This window comes from Mirounga leonina, unplaced genomic scaffold, assembly GCF_011800145.1.
Source record: "Mirounga leonina isolate KUSES-001 unplaced genomic scaffold, KU_Mleo_1.0 Mir_176, whole genome shotgun sequence".
In the NCBI taxonomy this organism is placed as follows: Eukaryota; Metazoa; Chordata; class Mammalia; order Carnivora; family Phocidae; genus Mirounga; species Mirounga leonina.
The window spans coordinates 27,350,821-27,370,360 of NW_023270454.1; the positions used below are offsets into that span (position 1 = coordinate 27,350,821).

A 19,540-nucleotide genomic window follows, 5' to 3' on the forward strand; every position below is an offset into this window, starting at 1 on the left:
CAGTTGAAGAACTTTTCATTTCCCCCTTTTTCTCCCTTTGCATGTTAGGCTGCCTATTTTTTATAATGTCTCAGTTTTCCCATCTGTAAAATGGGGATTGTATTAGTTTTCTATTGGGCATAGCAAATTACCACAAATTTAGCAGCTTAAAATAGCACCCATTTATTTGTTCACAGTTCTGTAGGTGAGAGGTCCCAGAAGACATGGCTGGGTTCTCTGCTTGGATCTCAGAACGCTGAAATCAAGGTGTCTGCTGGAGCTGCGATCTCATCTGCGGCTTGCTGTCTTTTCTGAGTTCATGTGGTTGTGGCAGATTTCAGTTCCTTGTGGTTGTAGGATTGAGGTCCCACCTCTTTGCTGGCTCTTAGTGGTGGGCCCTTCTCAGCATCTAGAAGCTGCCCACATTCCTTACCATGTAGCCCCCCTCCATCTTCAAGACCAGCACACAGAGTGCCTGGGTGGCTCAGCTGGTTAAGCCACTGCCTTCAGCTCAGGTCGTGAACCTGGAGTCTCGGGATCAAGTCCCACATTGGGCTCCCTGCTCAGTGGGGAGTGTGCTTCTCCCTCTGACCCTCTCCCCTCTCATGCTCTTTCTCTCTCAGATAAATAAATAAAATCTAAAAAAAAAAAAAGCACAGAGAGTCTCCCCCATATCAAATGCCTCTCACACCTCAAATCCCCTTTGCCAGGAAGAGCCTAGATCCTTTTAAGAGCTCACCTGATTAAGGAAGGTCCACTGAGGATAATCTCCCTTTCTTAAATTCAACTGAATTAGGGTCTTAATTACAGCTGTAAAATCCCTTCACAACAGTAATTAGATCAGTATTTGGTGGAATATCTAGGAGAAGGTGTATACACCAAGGGATGAGAATAGTGGGGGTCATCTTAGAATTCTGCCTAGCGTAGGGATAATAATAATAATGATAATAATAATAAGGGGCTCCTGGGTGGCTCAGTTGGTTGAGTGACTGCCTTCGGCTCAGGTCATGATCCTGGAGTCCTGGGTTCGAGTCCCACATCGGGCTCCCTGCTCAGCGGGGGGCCTGCTTCTCCCTCTGATCCTCTTCCCTCTTGTGCTGTCTCTCATTCTCTCTCTCAAATAAATAAATAAAATCTTTAAAAAATAATAATAATAATATCTTAGAGTATTGTTAAATGGATTAAGTGAGATACGTGTGTTAAGCTCTTATCATAGTATCTAGGATAATGTCTCAATAAATGGGATCCAGTATCACTAGTGTTTATATATACTGTATTGTCTTGCCTGCATGGATTTTTGAATTATATTATTATAAGCACATTAGAAACATGATGGAATATGTTGCTCATTATTTGGATACTGCCCAGAAAACAGCGATGCTGGGGCCATAGTCAACAAACTCATAAAACCCAATGTTTAATCTATTTGCTGAAAGGTGATGTATTAATTCAAATTATTTAAAAACACTGTAGTTAAAAAAAAGAGATAGCAGGATATAATTTATGTTGGAGCTCAAGCCTGTATATAATGTAGCAGAAAATTAAGTATGGGTCTCTGCATTGTTCATTTTTTGCATTTTAATACAAAAAAATGCATCACAGAATCCATGCTTAAATACTGACATTTTTCAGAAAGAATTGTTTTGTTTCTACTCATGCTCTGAATATAAAATGAATACTTCAAATGCACCATTCATACAAAGGCCTTTATGCCCCTTTCTCCCTTCAATAGTTCCAGTCTAGAATGGGCAACATTATGCAATTCGGTGATCCAGCTACAACAATGAGAATGCTTCTCATAGGCTGTGGGAAGAAAGATACCTAAGGGGTTAACAGTAATATTTTGCAAATTGAGGCAAGTGAAGAAAAAATACATTAGCATAAGAAAAGGTAGCCTTAGGGAATTTTCCACTCAAATGTTTGGTACTAAGAGCTCTATGTTACCAAGGAGGAGGATAGAGAAGAGAAACCCTAGTGTCTATGCATTCTTGAAATGCATTGCCATTGTATTCATTCTACTGGTAAGAAAGACCTCATAGTTACAGAGATGGAAAATAGTTCTTTCTAGTTAAATAAATAAATAAATAAATACATAAATAAATAAATAAATATTGGCTATATTAAGAAAAGCATGTTGACTCACGTACAGTAAAAAAGCAAGAGGATTCCTCAACGATCAGTCCTAAAAAGATTTCTTAAGTATGTCAGGACTAGACTAGAAGTGGTTTGAGATTAAAAGTGAAAGTATTAAGCAACGATTTCCTTTGTTAACTAGAATGGGCCTCAAATGTCTGCAATTAACTCAGATTGAACAGGTTTTAACACATTTCAGAAATTGTATCTAATTCACAGTACCTGAATGTAGTTAGCAGATATTTCCGTTTTAGTAATGCCTAGACTTCTTTAAAGATTACTTAATAGGAAATACCCACTTTTGAGTTATGATTATTTGTGCTAGTTAAAACATTCAAAGTAACTGATATCCTTAAGACAGAGACTGTACTAATCTGTTGTTACCTGTTTCTATGAAGATGCTGAGTTAGGTTTGGTTCAGTCTTTTCTTTACTCTTATGAACTGACCAATAAAAAAAAAAAAAAGATCTTTTTGATTTTGAATTTCATTAGATTTAACACCACAGGCAGCATGATTATCCAAATAAACTGTGATGGATTTCATTAATAAATTGACAGCTTATTTTAGGTAAATTTTTAAAGATATTATACACTGATAACTAAAGGACAAAAGGGGGGGTAGCAAAAGAATCTGTTGCTTGTTTCTAATAAAAGTCTTTCCAGATTAAGACGATGCAATATTTGAGTTTTAAAAACGGGAACAAAGATCAAAGAAGATTGTCCAATTCCTGGAAAATTTGTCAAAATGCTGATAACAAAATTATTTATAAGTCAGTTGATACGGTCAATTTTTCGGGAATCACAGGTCAGAAATAACTGAGAAAGTTATACCATTATCTATACAGATTACTACTTTTCAAATTTTCTATGGAATAATGGGCCACCCTTGCATTTAAACCTTATTTTTCTTGACACTTCCTTTGTTTATGTATTTTATACATGAATATTAAAGAGTTAGAAGTGATCAAGGTTTCAACTTCATCTCTGAGAAGATAACAAGTAAATAGATCTTTTTTCCCAACACAAATAACTCTGAAGGACTTGATCAGGAAAGTCCTAAAGTAAAGCTTGAGGGAAAAGGAAGAAAAGGGGAGGATTAAAAAAAAAAAAGTACTAAATATTTCCTCTGATGTTGAAATTATAATACAATCTTGCTACTTTTCGAGATGTTATGAATATAGCATCCCACGTCAATGTAAGTGAAAAATGCATTCCGAAACTGAAGTGAAATATTTTGATAATCCAGATCATTGTTTCCCAACCCAAGTATGGAAAATTGAGTAATGATTATAAACCGAAACCCTTTCCAATATAAATTTGATGCCTCTATTCCCATTTGCTTATTCATAAGATGTGCCATCAATTGGCTAGTTCCTGGGGTAAAGGAGCCCATATAGAAAGGTCATTTGTTCAGTGATAATAGATCATTTCAATGTACATGAGAGAGTGTGGGGATTTTTTTATGTGGGAACTGGTCCTAAGCTACAAATATTTTATCCATGTTCTAAATTATGCTTTCTGAAAGGAGTTTTCAGATCTACACTTTACCACAGGCTGTCTATAACCCAGCTCTTTCCTACATTATTGCCACCACATTTGCTAATTCTGTGAGGATAAGGTGAAATAAAAAGAGCTAGACTGTTTGAGTCTGAATAGTGGTTAAGAATGCCTGCTCATTTACAGACAGAATCATAAAAACAGAAAGGAGCTTTGAGACTATGGGCTACACTCTTCCTGCTACTAATCTCTCTCTTTTACAGAGCGGGGAAATAAAGCACACAAGATCATATTTATTTTACTTCTTGCAGTTTTATTCCTCAATTCAAGAATCAAAAGGCTATGTTCTTTTAATTGTATTTACCATCTCCTATTTAACTTCCCAGCCTGACTTCCTTTTGGACTAGGAATATAGACTGCTGGACATGTTGGTGCCAATTTACCCTGGAATTAGGTTACATTGGTTTTCTTTCTTTTACAGTGTGGAGAACTAAATCAAGCCACTATTGATAAAATAAGCCACAGATACCAAAATCCATGGTAAGCACATTTTAAATTAATTATTTAGCTAATTAATTGATGCTTTTCCTTCCTAAACTAGTAACAGCGTTATTTTGTTTTTAACTTCTGAGTATATTACCATTTTATTTCTTTTTATTTCAGATAGGTTTTTTTTTGTAAAATTATGAATTTTTATTCCTAATAAAAGCATAAAATTTTCACGGCCTGTTAACTTTAATTAGGGGGACGAAAGGGTCAAAGCAGGCAGAGAGTAAGCAACTGTGAGAATATAGCGGAGAAAAAAAGAGCCAGCATGCAGCTATTCAGAACAGCAACTGGATGAGTAAGGTAGAATTAACACATAAATAATTCTTTCTGTGAAATAGCAACAATATACTTTTTTTTTTGGTTTAAAAAAACCCTCACTTCATGCTGTTGGCCTAGAAACCCTCATTAACCTGGGTTAATAAACGTAATCTTACTGAAGTCACATGATGACTTGAATTTATGCTATCTTAAGGCAACCTAAATCAAACATGTCTTACCTCAAGGTATGTTAAATACGGGAAAAGAGCAAAACCTAGGCTTATCACCTATAATTCAGATTCCTAAGAGGGAAGGGATCAATCAGCATCGCTCTTACAAAACTGCAGATTCAATATGTCTTTGTTATCCTTGGATTTTTGGAGATGAGAGTTTCTGGAGCCTATTTCACTCATTTTTATTTGTTGAAGGACACAGCTATGATGATGTGCAAAATTAATGAATTCCAGTCTCCTTCTGCTCTACCACAACATAAGCTGCCCCAAAAAGAGAAAAGCCCTCAAACCCCATGTCAAAAGCCTACTAGTTACCACAACAGAATCCCAGGACAACAAAAGATCTCACTGGGCAATTCCTGTAACTTACAAAGCATATCCTATGTTTAAAGCCATAGAGAAATAGTTTATTGCTTGCAAAGCACACATTCTCATTAAAATATCAACTTTGTTCAGATAACATTACAGGCATCTATATGCAAGTGCTCTATCAAAAATTTCTAAACCAGTGGCGCCTGGGTGGCTCAGTCAGTTAAGCGTCTGCCTTCGGCTCAGGTCATGGTCCCAGGGTCCTGGGATCGAGTCCCACATCGGGCTCCCTGCTCAGCGGAAGCCTGCTTCTCCCTCTCCCGCTCCCCCTGCTTGTGTTCCCTCTCCCGCTGTGTCTCTCTCTCTGTCAGATAAATAAATAAAATCTTAAAAAAAAAAATTTCTAAACCAAAGAAACCCACTAAAGGTCACTGAAAATCAAAGAAATTTCCACAAACATTGGTGATATAAGTGTAAAAATTTGCTGCATTTATTTAAACATTAAACATTAGAAAGTATCTGAGAAATATTGAAGCTTTGAACACTTTCCTTGGGTGAAAGAATGTTAGCTATATTCATTTCTAGGGAATTTGATATGGATTGTGCCAGGTCAGGGCATGCAAACATTTATAAACAAAAACCTCATACGTAAGGAATTGTGGATTCAACTGGGAAATTGGAGATCAGATATATATTTGTATAAATTATAAAACCAACCTGCATATGTTAAGTGCCATGTGCATAATGAAGACAATTATAATTACAAAATGTTAACTAGAAAAGCTTAAAATTTTTTAAAAAGTATAATGATGACCCCCTAGATTTGCCTATAGCGTCTGCCCCAGGTCCTATTTTTAACTAGTCAGATGCCAATAACTAGTCAGATGAATGCTGCCTCCCTCTTGAGACTTCAGCCACGTCCACTGTTTAAGAGCCTTGCTGCCCCAGTCTTGGGCTGGGAGGATGCTCTTGAATAAGATCCTGACTCAGACAGGCCCAGGTGTGCCCCAGCCCCTCATGTTCTCTAAGTGGGACTAAGAGCCATCTCCTTTCTGGGCAAGGTTAGAGCTTAGCCTCCCATTCAGTTTTCATGTCCTGTCCTTCTCAGTCAATGGTGTTCACTCAATAAATCTAGTACCTCCTGTGTTTGAAGCTTAGGTCGATTCTGTGGCCACAGTGGTGAACAAGACAAGCCCAACATATGCTCTTCTTGGAATTTGTATTCTAGGGGAGGAGGTAGACATTAAACAACTATATGAGTTTTAAAAAACATTATGCTGTTTCTCATGCTTTTTAATAACTTTTAAACATTACAAATATAATTCATGCTTGTGGCAACAAATCAAACAATATAGAGGTTTATTAAGAAAAAGTTAATATCATACTCTATTCCATCCAGTTCATGATAAAATATTTCATTACAAAGGATATCTAATTAAAAGATTTTTCTAGGGACACTACTGGGACTGAGGGTCAGAGAAGTGTTCACCAAGGAGGTAATTATCAAGGTGACTTCAGAAAGGTGAGCATAAAATCATTCCTGGCAGAGCGAACAGTATGAGCAAGTCTCTAAGGTGGGAAAGAGTATCGCAGATTAGAACCAGTGGGACCACACTATGAAAGTCAGTGAGAGGGAAGCAAGATGAGGATCAGATTTCATAGAACCTTGTAGCCAGGTTAGAGAATTTGGATTTTAACCTAAGAACAAAGTGAATTCATTGTTAGATTTAAAATAGAAAGCAATGTAAAAAAAAAAAAAAATAGAAAGCAACAGTATCTAATTTTTCTTAAGATTACTCTGGAATGTTGGATTGCTGTGTAGAGAAAGAATTGAAAGGTGACAGTAACAGTTGTAGGAAGATCAGGGAGGAGACTATTTTATTTTTACAGGACCATCTTGAGTTTTGAGTGTGATTTACAAACAAGCAAAAATAAATTGTGATTATGGAGGTTGAGGGAAGGAGGAAGGACTTAGTTTTCAAGGAAACAGGCTTTACATAAATGAAAAAAAGAAGAAGAGATGATATTTGCTGTTATTATGGGGAATAAGAATGTATTAGGCAATCTGATGGAGCGGATTTTAACATCATCTTAATTTTACAAGCAAAGAAATTGAATTTCAGAGGTTCAGTTACATGACCAAGGGTCACAGCACTAATATTTCAGCCAAGTTGACCAATCCTATTGATCTAGGCTGTGATCTGGGCTTGGACATTTTAAAAAGGCTCTGTGAGTGATTCTGATGTGCAGCCAGGGTTGAAAACTACTACTGAAGCTTGAAGAAAGAAGGGAACTGAGCCTTGGGATGTGCCCACACTGAGGACAAGATGAATGAGAGCCACAGAAGGAGAAAGGAGCCTTAGAGGAAGGGCCCCTGAGACAATAGAAGGCCATAAAGCCAGGGAAGAATTTTGAACAGAAGTGTTTAATACAAGGAAATGGAAATCCAAGAAAACAACAACAGACAAATATTTGGAAGTTATTAGTCATCTCAGAAAAAGCACTGGAGGAAGAGTAGGATGATTTGAGTTAATACAACTAGCACTGAAGAATTTTTGTCCAAAAAAAAAAAAAAGAATTTTTGCCTGCTGACATAATGGAGGTGAGTCCACTCTGTTTTGGGGACCAGAAGTCCAGTAAAGGACAATTAAAGGATTTCGTCCATTCTGAGGAATACTTTATAAACTTCGACTTTCTTGAAATCAGGATATGTTTTATAATAGCGGTTTACAAATGTAGTATACAGATGTGGCGCCTCTTTTTTTTCCTCCCATGTAAAGCTGTTATTAAATCAAGGGTGTTTTATCAATTTATTGCATCCTAAAGACTAGTAAAGATATACTTCAACAAACATGAAATGAAAACCTGCTTTGTGCCAGGTGCTCAGAATTAAAGAATTAATAAACAGGGTCCTTACTTTCAAGTAGGTCACAGAGAGATATAAACAGAAGATTACAATACAATAGACATTGATGGAGAATAATTGCAGTAACAGGGTGTGGGTTACCTCCTTTTTTTCTTCTGAATTAAAGAAAACATTCTTGGGGCCCCTGGGTGGCTCAGTTGGTTAAACATCTGCCTTAATCCAATCAGGTCATCCATCAGGTCATGATCCCAGGGTCCTGGGATGGAACTCCGAGTAGAGCCCCACGTCGGGCTCCCTGCTCAGTGGGGAGTCTGCTTCTCCCTCAGCCCCTCCTCCTGCTCATGCTCTCTCCTGCTCTCTCGCTCACTCACTCTTGCTCTCTCTATCTCAAATAAATAAATAAAATCTTTAAAAAAGGAAAATATTCTCTTTTTAAAAAAATCTTGTTTCTCTAGATATGTAACCCAATGATTACCTCATTTTTACATGGTCTCTTCTATTTGCAATTGGGTGTTTTCCAATATATACGTACTGTATTTCTAATTTCAACAAGAAGAATAAAAAGCACAGATAGGAAACGGAAGAATAGTTTACAGTCAAATTAAAAGAGGTCATAAGAGAACACACTGAAAACTGAACCAGCAGGGATTTTTGTTTTAAGAAGCAAGTAAATTTATGGAAGCAGAAAAGACCCCGAATAGCCAAAGGAATGTTGAAAAAGAAAACCAAAACTGGTGGCATCACAATTCCAGACTTCAGGCTCTATTACAAAGCTGTAATCATCAAGACTGGCACAAAAACAGACACATAGATCAATGGAACACAATAGAGAACCCAAAAATGGACCCTCAACTCTATGGTCAACTAATCTTTGACAAAGCAGGAAAGAATGTCCAGTGGAAAAAAGACAGTCTCTTCAACAAATGGTGTTGGGAAAATTGGACAGCCACATGCAAAAGAATGAGACTGAACCATTTCCTTACACCATGCACAAAAATAGATTCAAAATGGATGAAAGACCTAAATGTGAGACAGGAATCCATCAAAATCCTAGAGAACACAAGCAGCAACCTCTTTGACCTCGGCTGCAGCAACTTCTGGCTAAACACATCTCCAAAGGCAAGGGAAAAAAGGCAAAAATGAACTATTGGGACTTCATCAAGATAAAAAGCTTTTGCACAGCAAAGGAAACAGCTGACAAAACCAAAAGAGGACAGACAGAATGGGAGAAGATATTTGCAAATGACCTATCAGATAAAGGGCTAGTATCCAAGATCTATAAAGAACTTATCAAACTCAACACCCAAAGAACAAATAATCCAATCAAGAAATGGGCAGAGGCATGGACAGACATTTCTCCAAAGAAGACATCCAAGTGGCCAACAGACACATGAAAAAATGCTCAACATCACTTGGCATCATGGAAGTACAAATCAAAACCACAATGAGATACCACCTCACACCAGTTAGAATGGTTTAAATTAACAAGTCAGGAAATGAAGACATTGGCGAGGATGCAGAGAAAGGGGAACCCTCCTACACTGTTGGTAGGAATGCAAGCTGGTGCAGCCACTCTGGAAAACAGTATGGAGGTTCCTCAGAAAGTTGAAAATAGACCTACCCTACAACCCAGCAATTGCACTACTGGGTATTTACCCCAAAGATACAAATGTAGGGATCTGAAGGGGCACCTGCACCCCAATGTTTATAGCAGCAATGTCCACAATAGCCAAACTATGGAAAGAGCCAGATGTCCATCAACAGATGAATGGATAAAGAAGAGGTGGTATATATATACAATGGAATACTACTTAGCCATCAAAAAAAAGAAATCTTGCCATTTGCAATGACATGGATGGAACTAGAGGGCATTATGCTAAGTGTAATAAGTCAATCAGAGAAAGACAATTATCATATGATCTCACTGATACGTGGAATTTAAGAAACAAAACAGGATCACAGGGGAAGAGAGGAAAAAAATGAAACAAGATGAAACCAGAGAGGGAGACAAACCATAATCATAAGAAACAAACTGAGGGTTGCTGGAGAGGAGAGGGGTGGGGGGATGGGGTAATTGGGTGATGGGCATTAAGAAGGGCACTTGATGTAATGAGCACTGGGATTATATAAGATATTATATTATATAATATATAATATTATATGATATATGTATATTATACACAGACCTGTACCCTGAAACAAATAATACATTATATGTTAATTAATTGGATTTAAATAAAATTTTTTAAAAAGAGGCAAGTAAATTCTATAGAAGCTGCACACCATCACTGAAGATTGTGGGGCATGGAAGTATTTTGTTTTCTTCTTCTTTTCCTTACATTTCACACAGTGCTTGACATGTATGGGCATTCAATACGTATTTGCTGAATCAGATATAAAAGACAAATCCCACTTCTTATAATGGCACAAATTGGTATAGCTCGGGCCAAAGAAGCTGGAAGAATTCAAGCCAGGAGGACCTCCTGAGAGAGACGAAATTTAAGGCGGGTTTAAAGGAACATTTTAGGAAAATCTCTGGCTGCCTACTTGGGTGGATTTTTTATCAATGCAAAGGAAAGACTTGCTGAGATGATGATATCAACAGAATTCTTCACAGGCAAATATCATTCCAGAAAGGAGCTGCTGACCTGCCCCTGATGTAATGTCATGACGAAGTTTCCTCTTTGCCAAAAGGGCCCATGATATTGGCCACTTATTTGCTAATTATAGATTTATCTTAGGAATAATGTCTTAAGGAACACTTCAAGTTCCTATGGACAGTCAATGGGGATGGAAGGCAGTTGTCAAGGAGACTGCAAATTAAGGACAAACAAACTCGAAGCCAGCCATGAAAAGAAGGGCAGCATGAGTTTGAAAGGATCGGAAGCAATGGAACCTTCTCTAACTTTTCATGTACCTGAGTCTCACAGAGACACAGCTCTTCGCAGAGTTTTGGCTCTCCCAATCGGCTTTCTTATTGTGTGCCTTTTCAGAATGACAGGATTTGTTAGCACCATCCTCAAGAGGTACGCAGCATGGCATTGTTGAAAGAGTGGTGAATTGAAGATCAAGAAGGCTGGTTTTGCTAGGAATTTAACCTTCCCAATGGAATAATAAAGGAGATCACAAAGGTTTAGCTAAAAGGAAGTCCAACAGCGTTTACAGTAATACAAAGTCAGAAACAACATAATACCTCCCAAATAGGGGATTGCAAACAGTTATAAAGCAGTATCTATCCAGTGATTAAAAGTCTGGGCTCTGGGAGCACCCGGGAGGCTCAGTCAGCTAAGCAACCAAGGCTCGAGTCCTGATTTCGGCTCAGGTCATGATCTCAGGGTCATGAGGTGGAGCCTCTCCATGGGCTCTGAGCTCAGTAAGGAATCTGCTTGAGATTCTCTGCCTCTCCCTCTGCCCCACCCCGCCACTCTCCCACACACTCTCTCTCTCAAATAAATAAATAAATAAAATCTTAAAAAATAAAAAAAGCCTGGGCTCTGAGGATAGATTTCCTGAGTTCAAGTCTTAGCTTCACCACCTATTAGCTGTGACATCTTGAACAATTATTTAAATTATTTATGCCTCAATTTCCAAATTTATATGATGGTAGCAGAATCCACTCCTTGGGTTGTTGTATGGATGTGTTGTTACACACATAGCACTTAAAATCACACTTGGGGGGCTGCCTGGCCAGCTCAGTTGGTGGAGCATGCAACTCTTGATCTCAGGGTTGTGAGTTCGAGCCTCATGTTGGGTGTAGAGATTACTTAAAAATAAAATCTTAAGTATTAATTAGTTAAATTAAATTAAATTAAATTAAACAATATTTGGTACATGCTAAGTACTCAGAAAATAATGTGACCATGTAACTTGTCACCCAAAACAGGATACTTTCAAGAGTGAAACAGAAAGCTAATCAAATCAGTCACCTGGACAACAAACTAAAGTGAATAAATCAAGCCAATCTATTAAAAATGTTATTATTAGTTAAATAAATGAAGTACATTGAAATAATGTAGCAAATGCATTTATTAGAATTCATATTATATTTTAGCTAAAAACAATCAGTATAGAGATTTAGTATGGGATATAAATTTCATACTATGTAGTTGTATAATCTCTATACTATATAGTTTAATCTCCCAAAAGTAGAGAACAAAAAGTCCAAGAGATGGGAAAGAAAAAAAGGAAAAATATGAAAATAAGAAATCAATTAAAATTAAATTAGTTTAATATCTGACCAATAAGAGATCTAGAAAGATATCAGAGAAAACAGAAGTAAGGAAATCAATAATACAAGAAAATTTCTCAGAAGGGAATAATATGAGTTTCCAAATTGAAAGGTTCCATCAAAGCCAAAAAAACCTATCCAAAACAAAATATATCAAGTCATATATCACTGTGAAACTGCTATGGTAGGGATGAAGAGACCATCTGAAAGCCTTCAAGAGGAAAAACAGGATATATACAAATGATCTGGAATCCATAAGGTATCATACTTCTTGATAGCAATACCAAACTCTAGAAGACAATGAGGCAATGCCTTCCATGTCTGACAGAAAATTACTTTCAACCTAGAATTCTATACCCAGCCAAATAATCAAGAAGCAAGGTGGAAAAGAGACATTTTCAGGCATGTATGTACTTAAAAAAAAAAAAAAAAAAATGCACCTCAAAGCATTTTTTCCTAGGAAGCAACTAGAGAATATTACCTAGCAAGACAAAGGAGGTATACATCAAGAAAAGAAAAAAGAATACAAAGCAAGAAACGTATTTCCTTTGACAAGCAAAGGGAATTCCCAAGATGGTGTTAAAGGAAAGTACCAGAAATATGGCCATTCAGGGCCTAGGGAACTATCAAATCAGATAGGAATGGGACAAATGGGGGCTTTGGAGAACACGTTTATAATGTACAAATACTGGGTTAAGTTCCAAAAGAACCAAATGAGCTAAAAAGTGGTTACTTCTGGAGAAGAGAACATTGGGACAGGGAGCAAGGAGAGAAAGGAAGTATTTTTTTACTATGAGCTTTTTAGGACTATTTATATGTATTATGTACATGTATCTAAATTATTTCATTAAAATTGAAAAAAACACTAGCACTACATTATGTACAATGTACAAGCATTTTATTTTGATAAAAGTAACAATTAGAATAGTCAACTAGAATTATAGGAGTTTGGACTCTTAAATTGAAAAAATTTCTGTCTAAAACTAGGACTTTATTTTTTTAATTTTCTTTTTAAAGATTTTATTTATTTATTAGACAGAGAGAGACACAGCGAGAGAGGGAACACAAGCAGGGGGAGTGGGAGAGGGAGAAGCAGGCTCCCCACTGAGCAGGGAGCCCAATGCGGGGCTCGATCCCAGGACCCTGGGATCATGACCTGAGCCGAAGGCAGACGCTTAACGGCTGAGCCACTCAGGTGCCCCTAAAACTAGGACTTTAAGTATGAAAGAAATATTCACTGACCTGAATAAACAGGGCTTTCTGTTTATTCAGACAGGTATAAGGTGTGCCTCTATTTGGCATTAGTGAGGGGGTGTGTAGAAAATTGCTTGTTTTATTCCATAATGAAATACTGCCAAAACCAGTTGTTAAACTAGCACAGACTTAATGACAGCCACTATTTTAAAAATATATTGGTACATAAATGTGTGCTTTTTTTTTGGAGTTGTTTTTCTCAAAATAGCCATAAATCTTGACAGTTTTCTATTTTTAAAGCTGTCTGTGCCTGACCCATTGGAGGGATTTCCTTGAACGTTAAGTAGCAAAGTTCTGCAATTTTTGAGATCATCAGCACCTGCTTCTACGTTGGCCCTTTTGGTCCATTACCTAAAACTTATCTTTGCACTTCCTTCCACCAAGCCTCCCCAATGCCAGCCTCATCTTCAGCTGGGTGGGGAGGGAGGAGGGCTCCTGTTGAAGCTGCAGGTGTTGTCAGGTCAACACAGAACTCCTATGATCATCACTGCATCAATGCCACAAGAGTAGTTGGTAGCCGTCTATCCATTCGATAAATATCCAAGTCCAACCATGTGCCAGGCACAGTGCAAGGCCTGGGGATTCAGATGTGAACCAGACAGACATCATTCCTGCTGTCCTTGCATCCATCCTAACAGCAAGGGAGGACAGAAACAGCCGAAGATATGATTGACAATTTAATTGTGGGAGGTGCCATAAGGGAGAAATGCAGGATGCGTGTAAATGTTTCTTATGGAATGAATGAATATTCCTCATCAAGGTTGGAGCACTTGAGCAACAGGGTAAGATGCAACTGTTTTTTGAAAATCTACTGTTTTTGAAAGAAAAGCTAGCCAAAGAAGAGACGGTGCTGTTATTCTCAAGAAGAAACTTATTAGGCTATCACTTGATCCCCAGGTGGGGAAAAATTTAGTTCATTTAGGAATGTGGCTCTTTACCACGCATTACTCTCTGTATAATTTATGAAAGATACAGATGATCTGATGAGCACTGGGTGTTATATGCAACTAATGAATCATTGAACACTACATCAAAAACTGAGGTACTATATGTTGGCTAATTGAACTGAATAAAAAATAATAAAATAAAATAAAATAAAGATACAGGTGTCTGAGAAGTGTAAGAAAGAGGCATTGTCAATTCCCTGACCTATCATCTATAATTTCTCAGCATATCAGATATCAGAACTGTAGCCCTTAGTGTCTGTTCAAGAGACCAGGGTTACCGAGAGAGCAGCTGCTGAGCCTAACAAAATGCTTTACGGCAATGAAATTCAGGCATGGATTGCAAACTAATAGTAAACAGATGAGCTAAAACTTTAGGCCCAGGCAAACAGAGTTTATGTACTGAAAAGAGTACAGAAAAACAAGGATGAGGTATGTTACAAGGGCTCAGATTGTTTTATTTCACTATTACCTATTCAATTTTGTGAAGTCACAAACATGCCCTGATCATGGTAATTTTAAACATTCTTACATCACCAACATTTATATAAATGGTGTAGAGAAGATAAATAGTATTACTTAGCTAATATCTATACTACCAGACAAAGCAACAGAATAATCATCACTCCAGTCCATTTAATATGCATTACTTATTATCATTTCTGCTTTTCATTTTTTTATTATCTTTTTTTTTAAGTAGACTCCACCCCCAGCATGGAGCCCAACATGGGCCTTGAACTCACAACCCTGAGAATTAAGACCTGAGCTGAGATCAAGAGTCTGATGCTTAACCAACAGAGCCACCCAGGTGCCCCCATTACTTCTTTTACTTTTCATTTTAAGCCCACTCACAACTTCAGGTTCCTAGACCTGGAAGAGCAAGACTCTGAAATTGGACAGAGTTGGGCTTAATTCCCTTACCTTATGAAATGTAGATGCTCTCTGAGCTTCAGTTTCAAGGGAAAAGAGGGAGTGATAATATCTATCTCATAGGGTTGTCTTGAGAATGAAGTCAACGGAAGTCAAGCACCCAGCATGGATCTGACATGTAAAAGATTAGCTCTCTTCCCCATTTTAAGAAAGTCTCAAAATGACCACTGAATTAGCCACTTTCTTAAGGCTTTCTATTCATTTTTGCAAACTATCACCTCAAAAGTGATGAATTCTAATTTTATTCTCTTCTATAAAATTTTCTCTAAGAGCACTAGACTGTTTTGAGATACATTATTTGCTTTCTGCTTTAAAAAAAAAATGATCATTAAAAATTTTTTTTTTACCATCTTCCTGGTAAGGAGTCAAACTATTTCAAAGAATTTGAGTTTGGAAAAACTCCAGCTGTTAGTAGTGGTGAATTTATTATCTGTGACATATCATTTCTTATCGATGTCATCATGAGGCCTGCGACTGGTGCGTTTCCCCAGACATTCATTGAACACAGTGATAAGAAAGAGAGCTGCATTGCTCAGATGGGATATTTAAAAGACTGGGAAAAACAAACAAATAAACAACAAAACAAACAAACAAAAAACCCCACAAGAGTCCCTGTAGGGGGGATGTTTTGAAATTATTAATAATCAGAAGGAAAGCTCTAGTTCAGCATAAATTTTATTCCAAATTAAATAGTCTCCTTGATATTCAAAGAGGAAAGAACCTTTTCTGACTACTTTGGTTTATAGCTTTTACTTGGACCACTCATTTATTGAGTCAGTTAATCAATAAATATGTTTGGGGTGCTGTCCTTTCCATCAAACAGCTCATAGTGTAGTGGGGAAAAGAGACATACAGATAATTCTGAAATATGGCCAGAGCAATGCTATAGCCACACAGGATTATTATGCAAATAACCCAGCACAGTGGTGAGGAGAGGAGTTATGGGAGGCTGTCTGGGGAGGAGTCTGAAAAGGTGAGGTTAGGTAATAGGGGATGAGTGGGGACGCGGGGAAGGAGTGTTTTAAGAAGAGCAGATACCAGTAATAGAAGTTCAGAAGTGATAAATAACATCAATGGATGCATAAATATTTCAGTGCTACTGGATCCCAAAGTGTTATGAATGGTGCAGGGACAGGTGAAGCCAGAATTGAGTCAGGAGTTAGATGAGTTCACTTTCTTTTTTTAAGTTGTTGTTTAAATTCCAGTTAGTTAAGATGCACTGTAATTTTAGTTTCAAGAGTTCACTCTTGAGTTCTGACTTTTAGAGGATGGAGAACCCCAAGAAGGAATTTAAATTTTATCCACCTCTCCTTTTTACATAGTACCCAAAGTGATAAGGTCATGTTTAGATTTTGGATAGGGGATAGATATGAGGGGGCATGGAAGACAGGGAAGACCAGGGAGAGGGAGAGGAGGGAAAAAAATCTAGAATTAAAAAGGACAAAAGTTGGCAGGACTTAGGTATCAGATGTAGGAGATGAAAGTAATAATGGAGGTAATGACAACTCCCAATTTCTAGTTTGAGTGAATGATTTGATAATGGACCAACTCAGACTGAGCATAGAAGGAGCATCTCCATTAAAGGGAAGAAGGTGATGAGACGATGAGTTCAGGTGAATTTGAAGTACCTGTGGGACATCCAGTAAGATGCAGATAGATAAATATGTGAAACTACATGAAAGAGCTGTGCTGAGGAGCTTTCTCTGTCACCATAATTATGCTGTATCTGAAAAAACATAAGTGGATGAGAATAGGGAGGACCAGAGAAATAAAGACAGAATTGTAGGGAATTGAAACTCTTGTTGTTTGAAAAAAAAGAAGAAGAGCCATGAAAGAAGACATAGAAGGGGCACCTGGGTGGCTCAGTCAGTTAAGCATCTGCCTTTGGCTCAGGTCATGATCCCAGGGTCCTAGAATTGAGCACAGCATTGGGCACCCTGCTTAGCTGGGAGCCTGCTTCTCCCTCTCCTCCCTGCTTGTGCTCTCTGTCACTATCTGTCTCTCTCTATCTCTCAAATAAATAAATAAAATCTTAAAAAAAAAAAAAAAGACATAGAAGAAAGGAGGAGAACCAGGAGAATCAGAAGTCCAAAGTAAAATAAGATGTGAATTGAAAAATGCCCACTGAAGAAAGTAGACAGAAAGTCATCAGAAACCATAGTGAGACTAGAACAAATAGAACAATTTGGGAGAAGTGGAAGGAAGAGAGGGATGGAAGCTCTAGTAGAATGAGTTGTGGTATGAATGGGAGATGAAGTGGAGTCAACAAGTCAAAGGCATGGTTTTGAAAAATTTGGTTAAGAAAGGAAGAAAATGTAAGTAGTAACTAGAGGAGATGAGGGACCAAGTGTAGGCTTTTTCAGGATGGGAGAAATGTTATCCTAGAGAAGTCTTCACTGCTGTGGAGCGATGTTCTGGGTAAGTGGTGATGCAACTACGGGTTCAATGGCCCAGGTCAATGTGGAGACTCCAGATGAGAAAAACCCTCATTTCCAGAGACTGAAAGGAAGGAGATAGGGTTTCTTTGGCTATGTAGGTGGAGATGTTCTTGTACCTGTAAGTGTGGAGTAGGCATTGTGATGGTAGTTGAAGGATTATAGACCTAATGGCCTCAGTGTTCTCGATGCACTCTTTTTTTGTGTGTAGATTTTTTATAGTGGTAAAATATACATAACATAAAACACTATTTTAATCATTCTTACGTGTACGATTCAGTGGTCCATGAAGTGTTATGCAAGGCTCTGTCCTCTAGAGGACCAATGAAAATAGTGGGAATGAGATGCGAGCAGGAGTCTTGAGGAAACAAGGAAGGTCTAGGGTAGCTGTTGATGATGTGCACTAAGAAGAAGTAAAAAGCTTGCTACTCTGTAGAGTACTGAAGGCTCACCTGAGGTTGGAGACTACATGTCTATATCAGCAAGGATATCCAATGTCCCATGGAAGAGTTATCCACCTTGACATAGAGCCCAAGAAAAACTGGAGTTGAAGCAACTGGATCCCCTTTTAGAAAAAGTAAAATTACATCTATACCTCACAGCATACAATAAGATAATTTCCAGATGGACTAAACAATTAACTATTTTAAAAGTGAAATAATATAGAATGAAATATACAGGAACATTCATATGTTTACACAGTCTGAGGGTATAGATATCAGGCTGTAGCATTAAGCCACAGTTGAGAATTTATGAGTATGCTATTCATCACTTTATCTTTAAATGTTGCCTCATACTTATAATATGATCCTCAAGAGCATCTTGTGTTTATACGCAAGAATTCTAATTCAATTTTCAATAGCATCACCCCTATTCATTATTCCATCCAAACTATGGGCAAGTGTAATACCAAGGAAATAAGATAATTCCTGCCCTCAAAAAAAATATCATATGGGGGGAAGAGACACATCAACAGATAATTATACTAGAGTATATTAGGATGCAGTGATAGAAATATTGAGTCAATCAATATTTACTGATTACCTATTTCTGCTGTGGTCCGGTGCTGTGTTTAGATACTTAACAAAGTGTAACAATGAAGTGCAATGCGTTTTACAGGGAGTATTTTAGAAGGTAGCAGAAAAACATGTATCGGGGAAACAAAACCTCGCAGGGGGATCAGGAATGCTCCATAAAGTCCCCTGAGCTTGAAGCATGAGTAAGAGTTAGCTTCCAGAACTGCTGTAGTGGGATTGCTATCACTTTAGAGATGGAACTTCGTGTGTTCAGATACATTACCTTGGAGCACATTGCCACATGTTTGACAAAAACTTTTCATTTCTGGCTTTTCTATAGCAATGCATAAAGACGGTAGGATTTTACAGAATGCCGCAGCGTGTTTTCTGTCTAGCAGCCTAAAGGCTAACTCATTAAAATTCAAAGATGAATTATATGGTGGGTGGCAGAACAAATGTTTTCTTCACTGAGCCGAGCTAAGGCCTTCAAGACAGTTTCTCCCAGAATCTAATTCACTCTCTGCAGCTGTTCAGTAGGACATGATTCAGGCTTCACCTCCTCCTGCAAATCTACCACCCAACCCTTTTTGTTGGAGGTTACATGCATATGGTAACAAGACTAGGAAAACAATACTTGGTTTGACTTTGGAACCATGTGCATATCTTACAGGTAAATACGTATCTTACCTTATATCTTACCTTTCATTTATAAAATAAATTAAATATAAAATTTAAAAAAAAACTAGATGTATACCCAGTTAACCTACAGAGAGGAAATATTCCAAGGGACTTTAAAGCACAGTCATTTGAGTACAAATCTCTGGTGGGGTATACTCCAAGAACAAAAAGAACTGCAAAAAGCTTGGTGGAAGTGTTAGTGGTGTTACTCTGGCTCTGTTGTGGGTGTAC

General features: G+C 37.7%; 1 protein-coding gene across 1 annotated transcript in view; it reads left to right on the forward strand.

The window, feature by feature from the left end:
- The window catches only part of CUNH4orf45 (chromosome unknown C4orf45 homolog), an 82,650-nt gene that overhangs the window by 46,912 nt on the left and 16,198 nt on the right, over positions 1-19,540 (forward strand). The window contains exon 3 of the mRNA XM_035023250.1: positions 4,091-4,149. Coding sequence (XP_034879141.1) covers positions 4,091-4,149 — 59 coding nt within the window. The remainder of the gene's footprint in view (positions 1-4,090; positions 4,150-19,540) is intronic.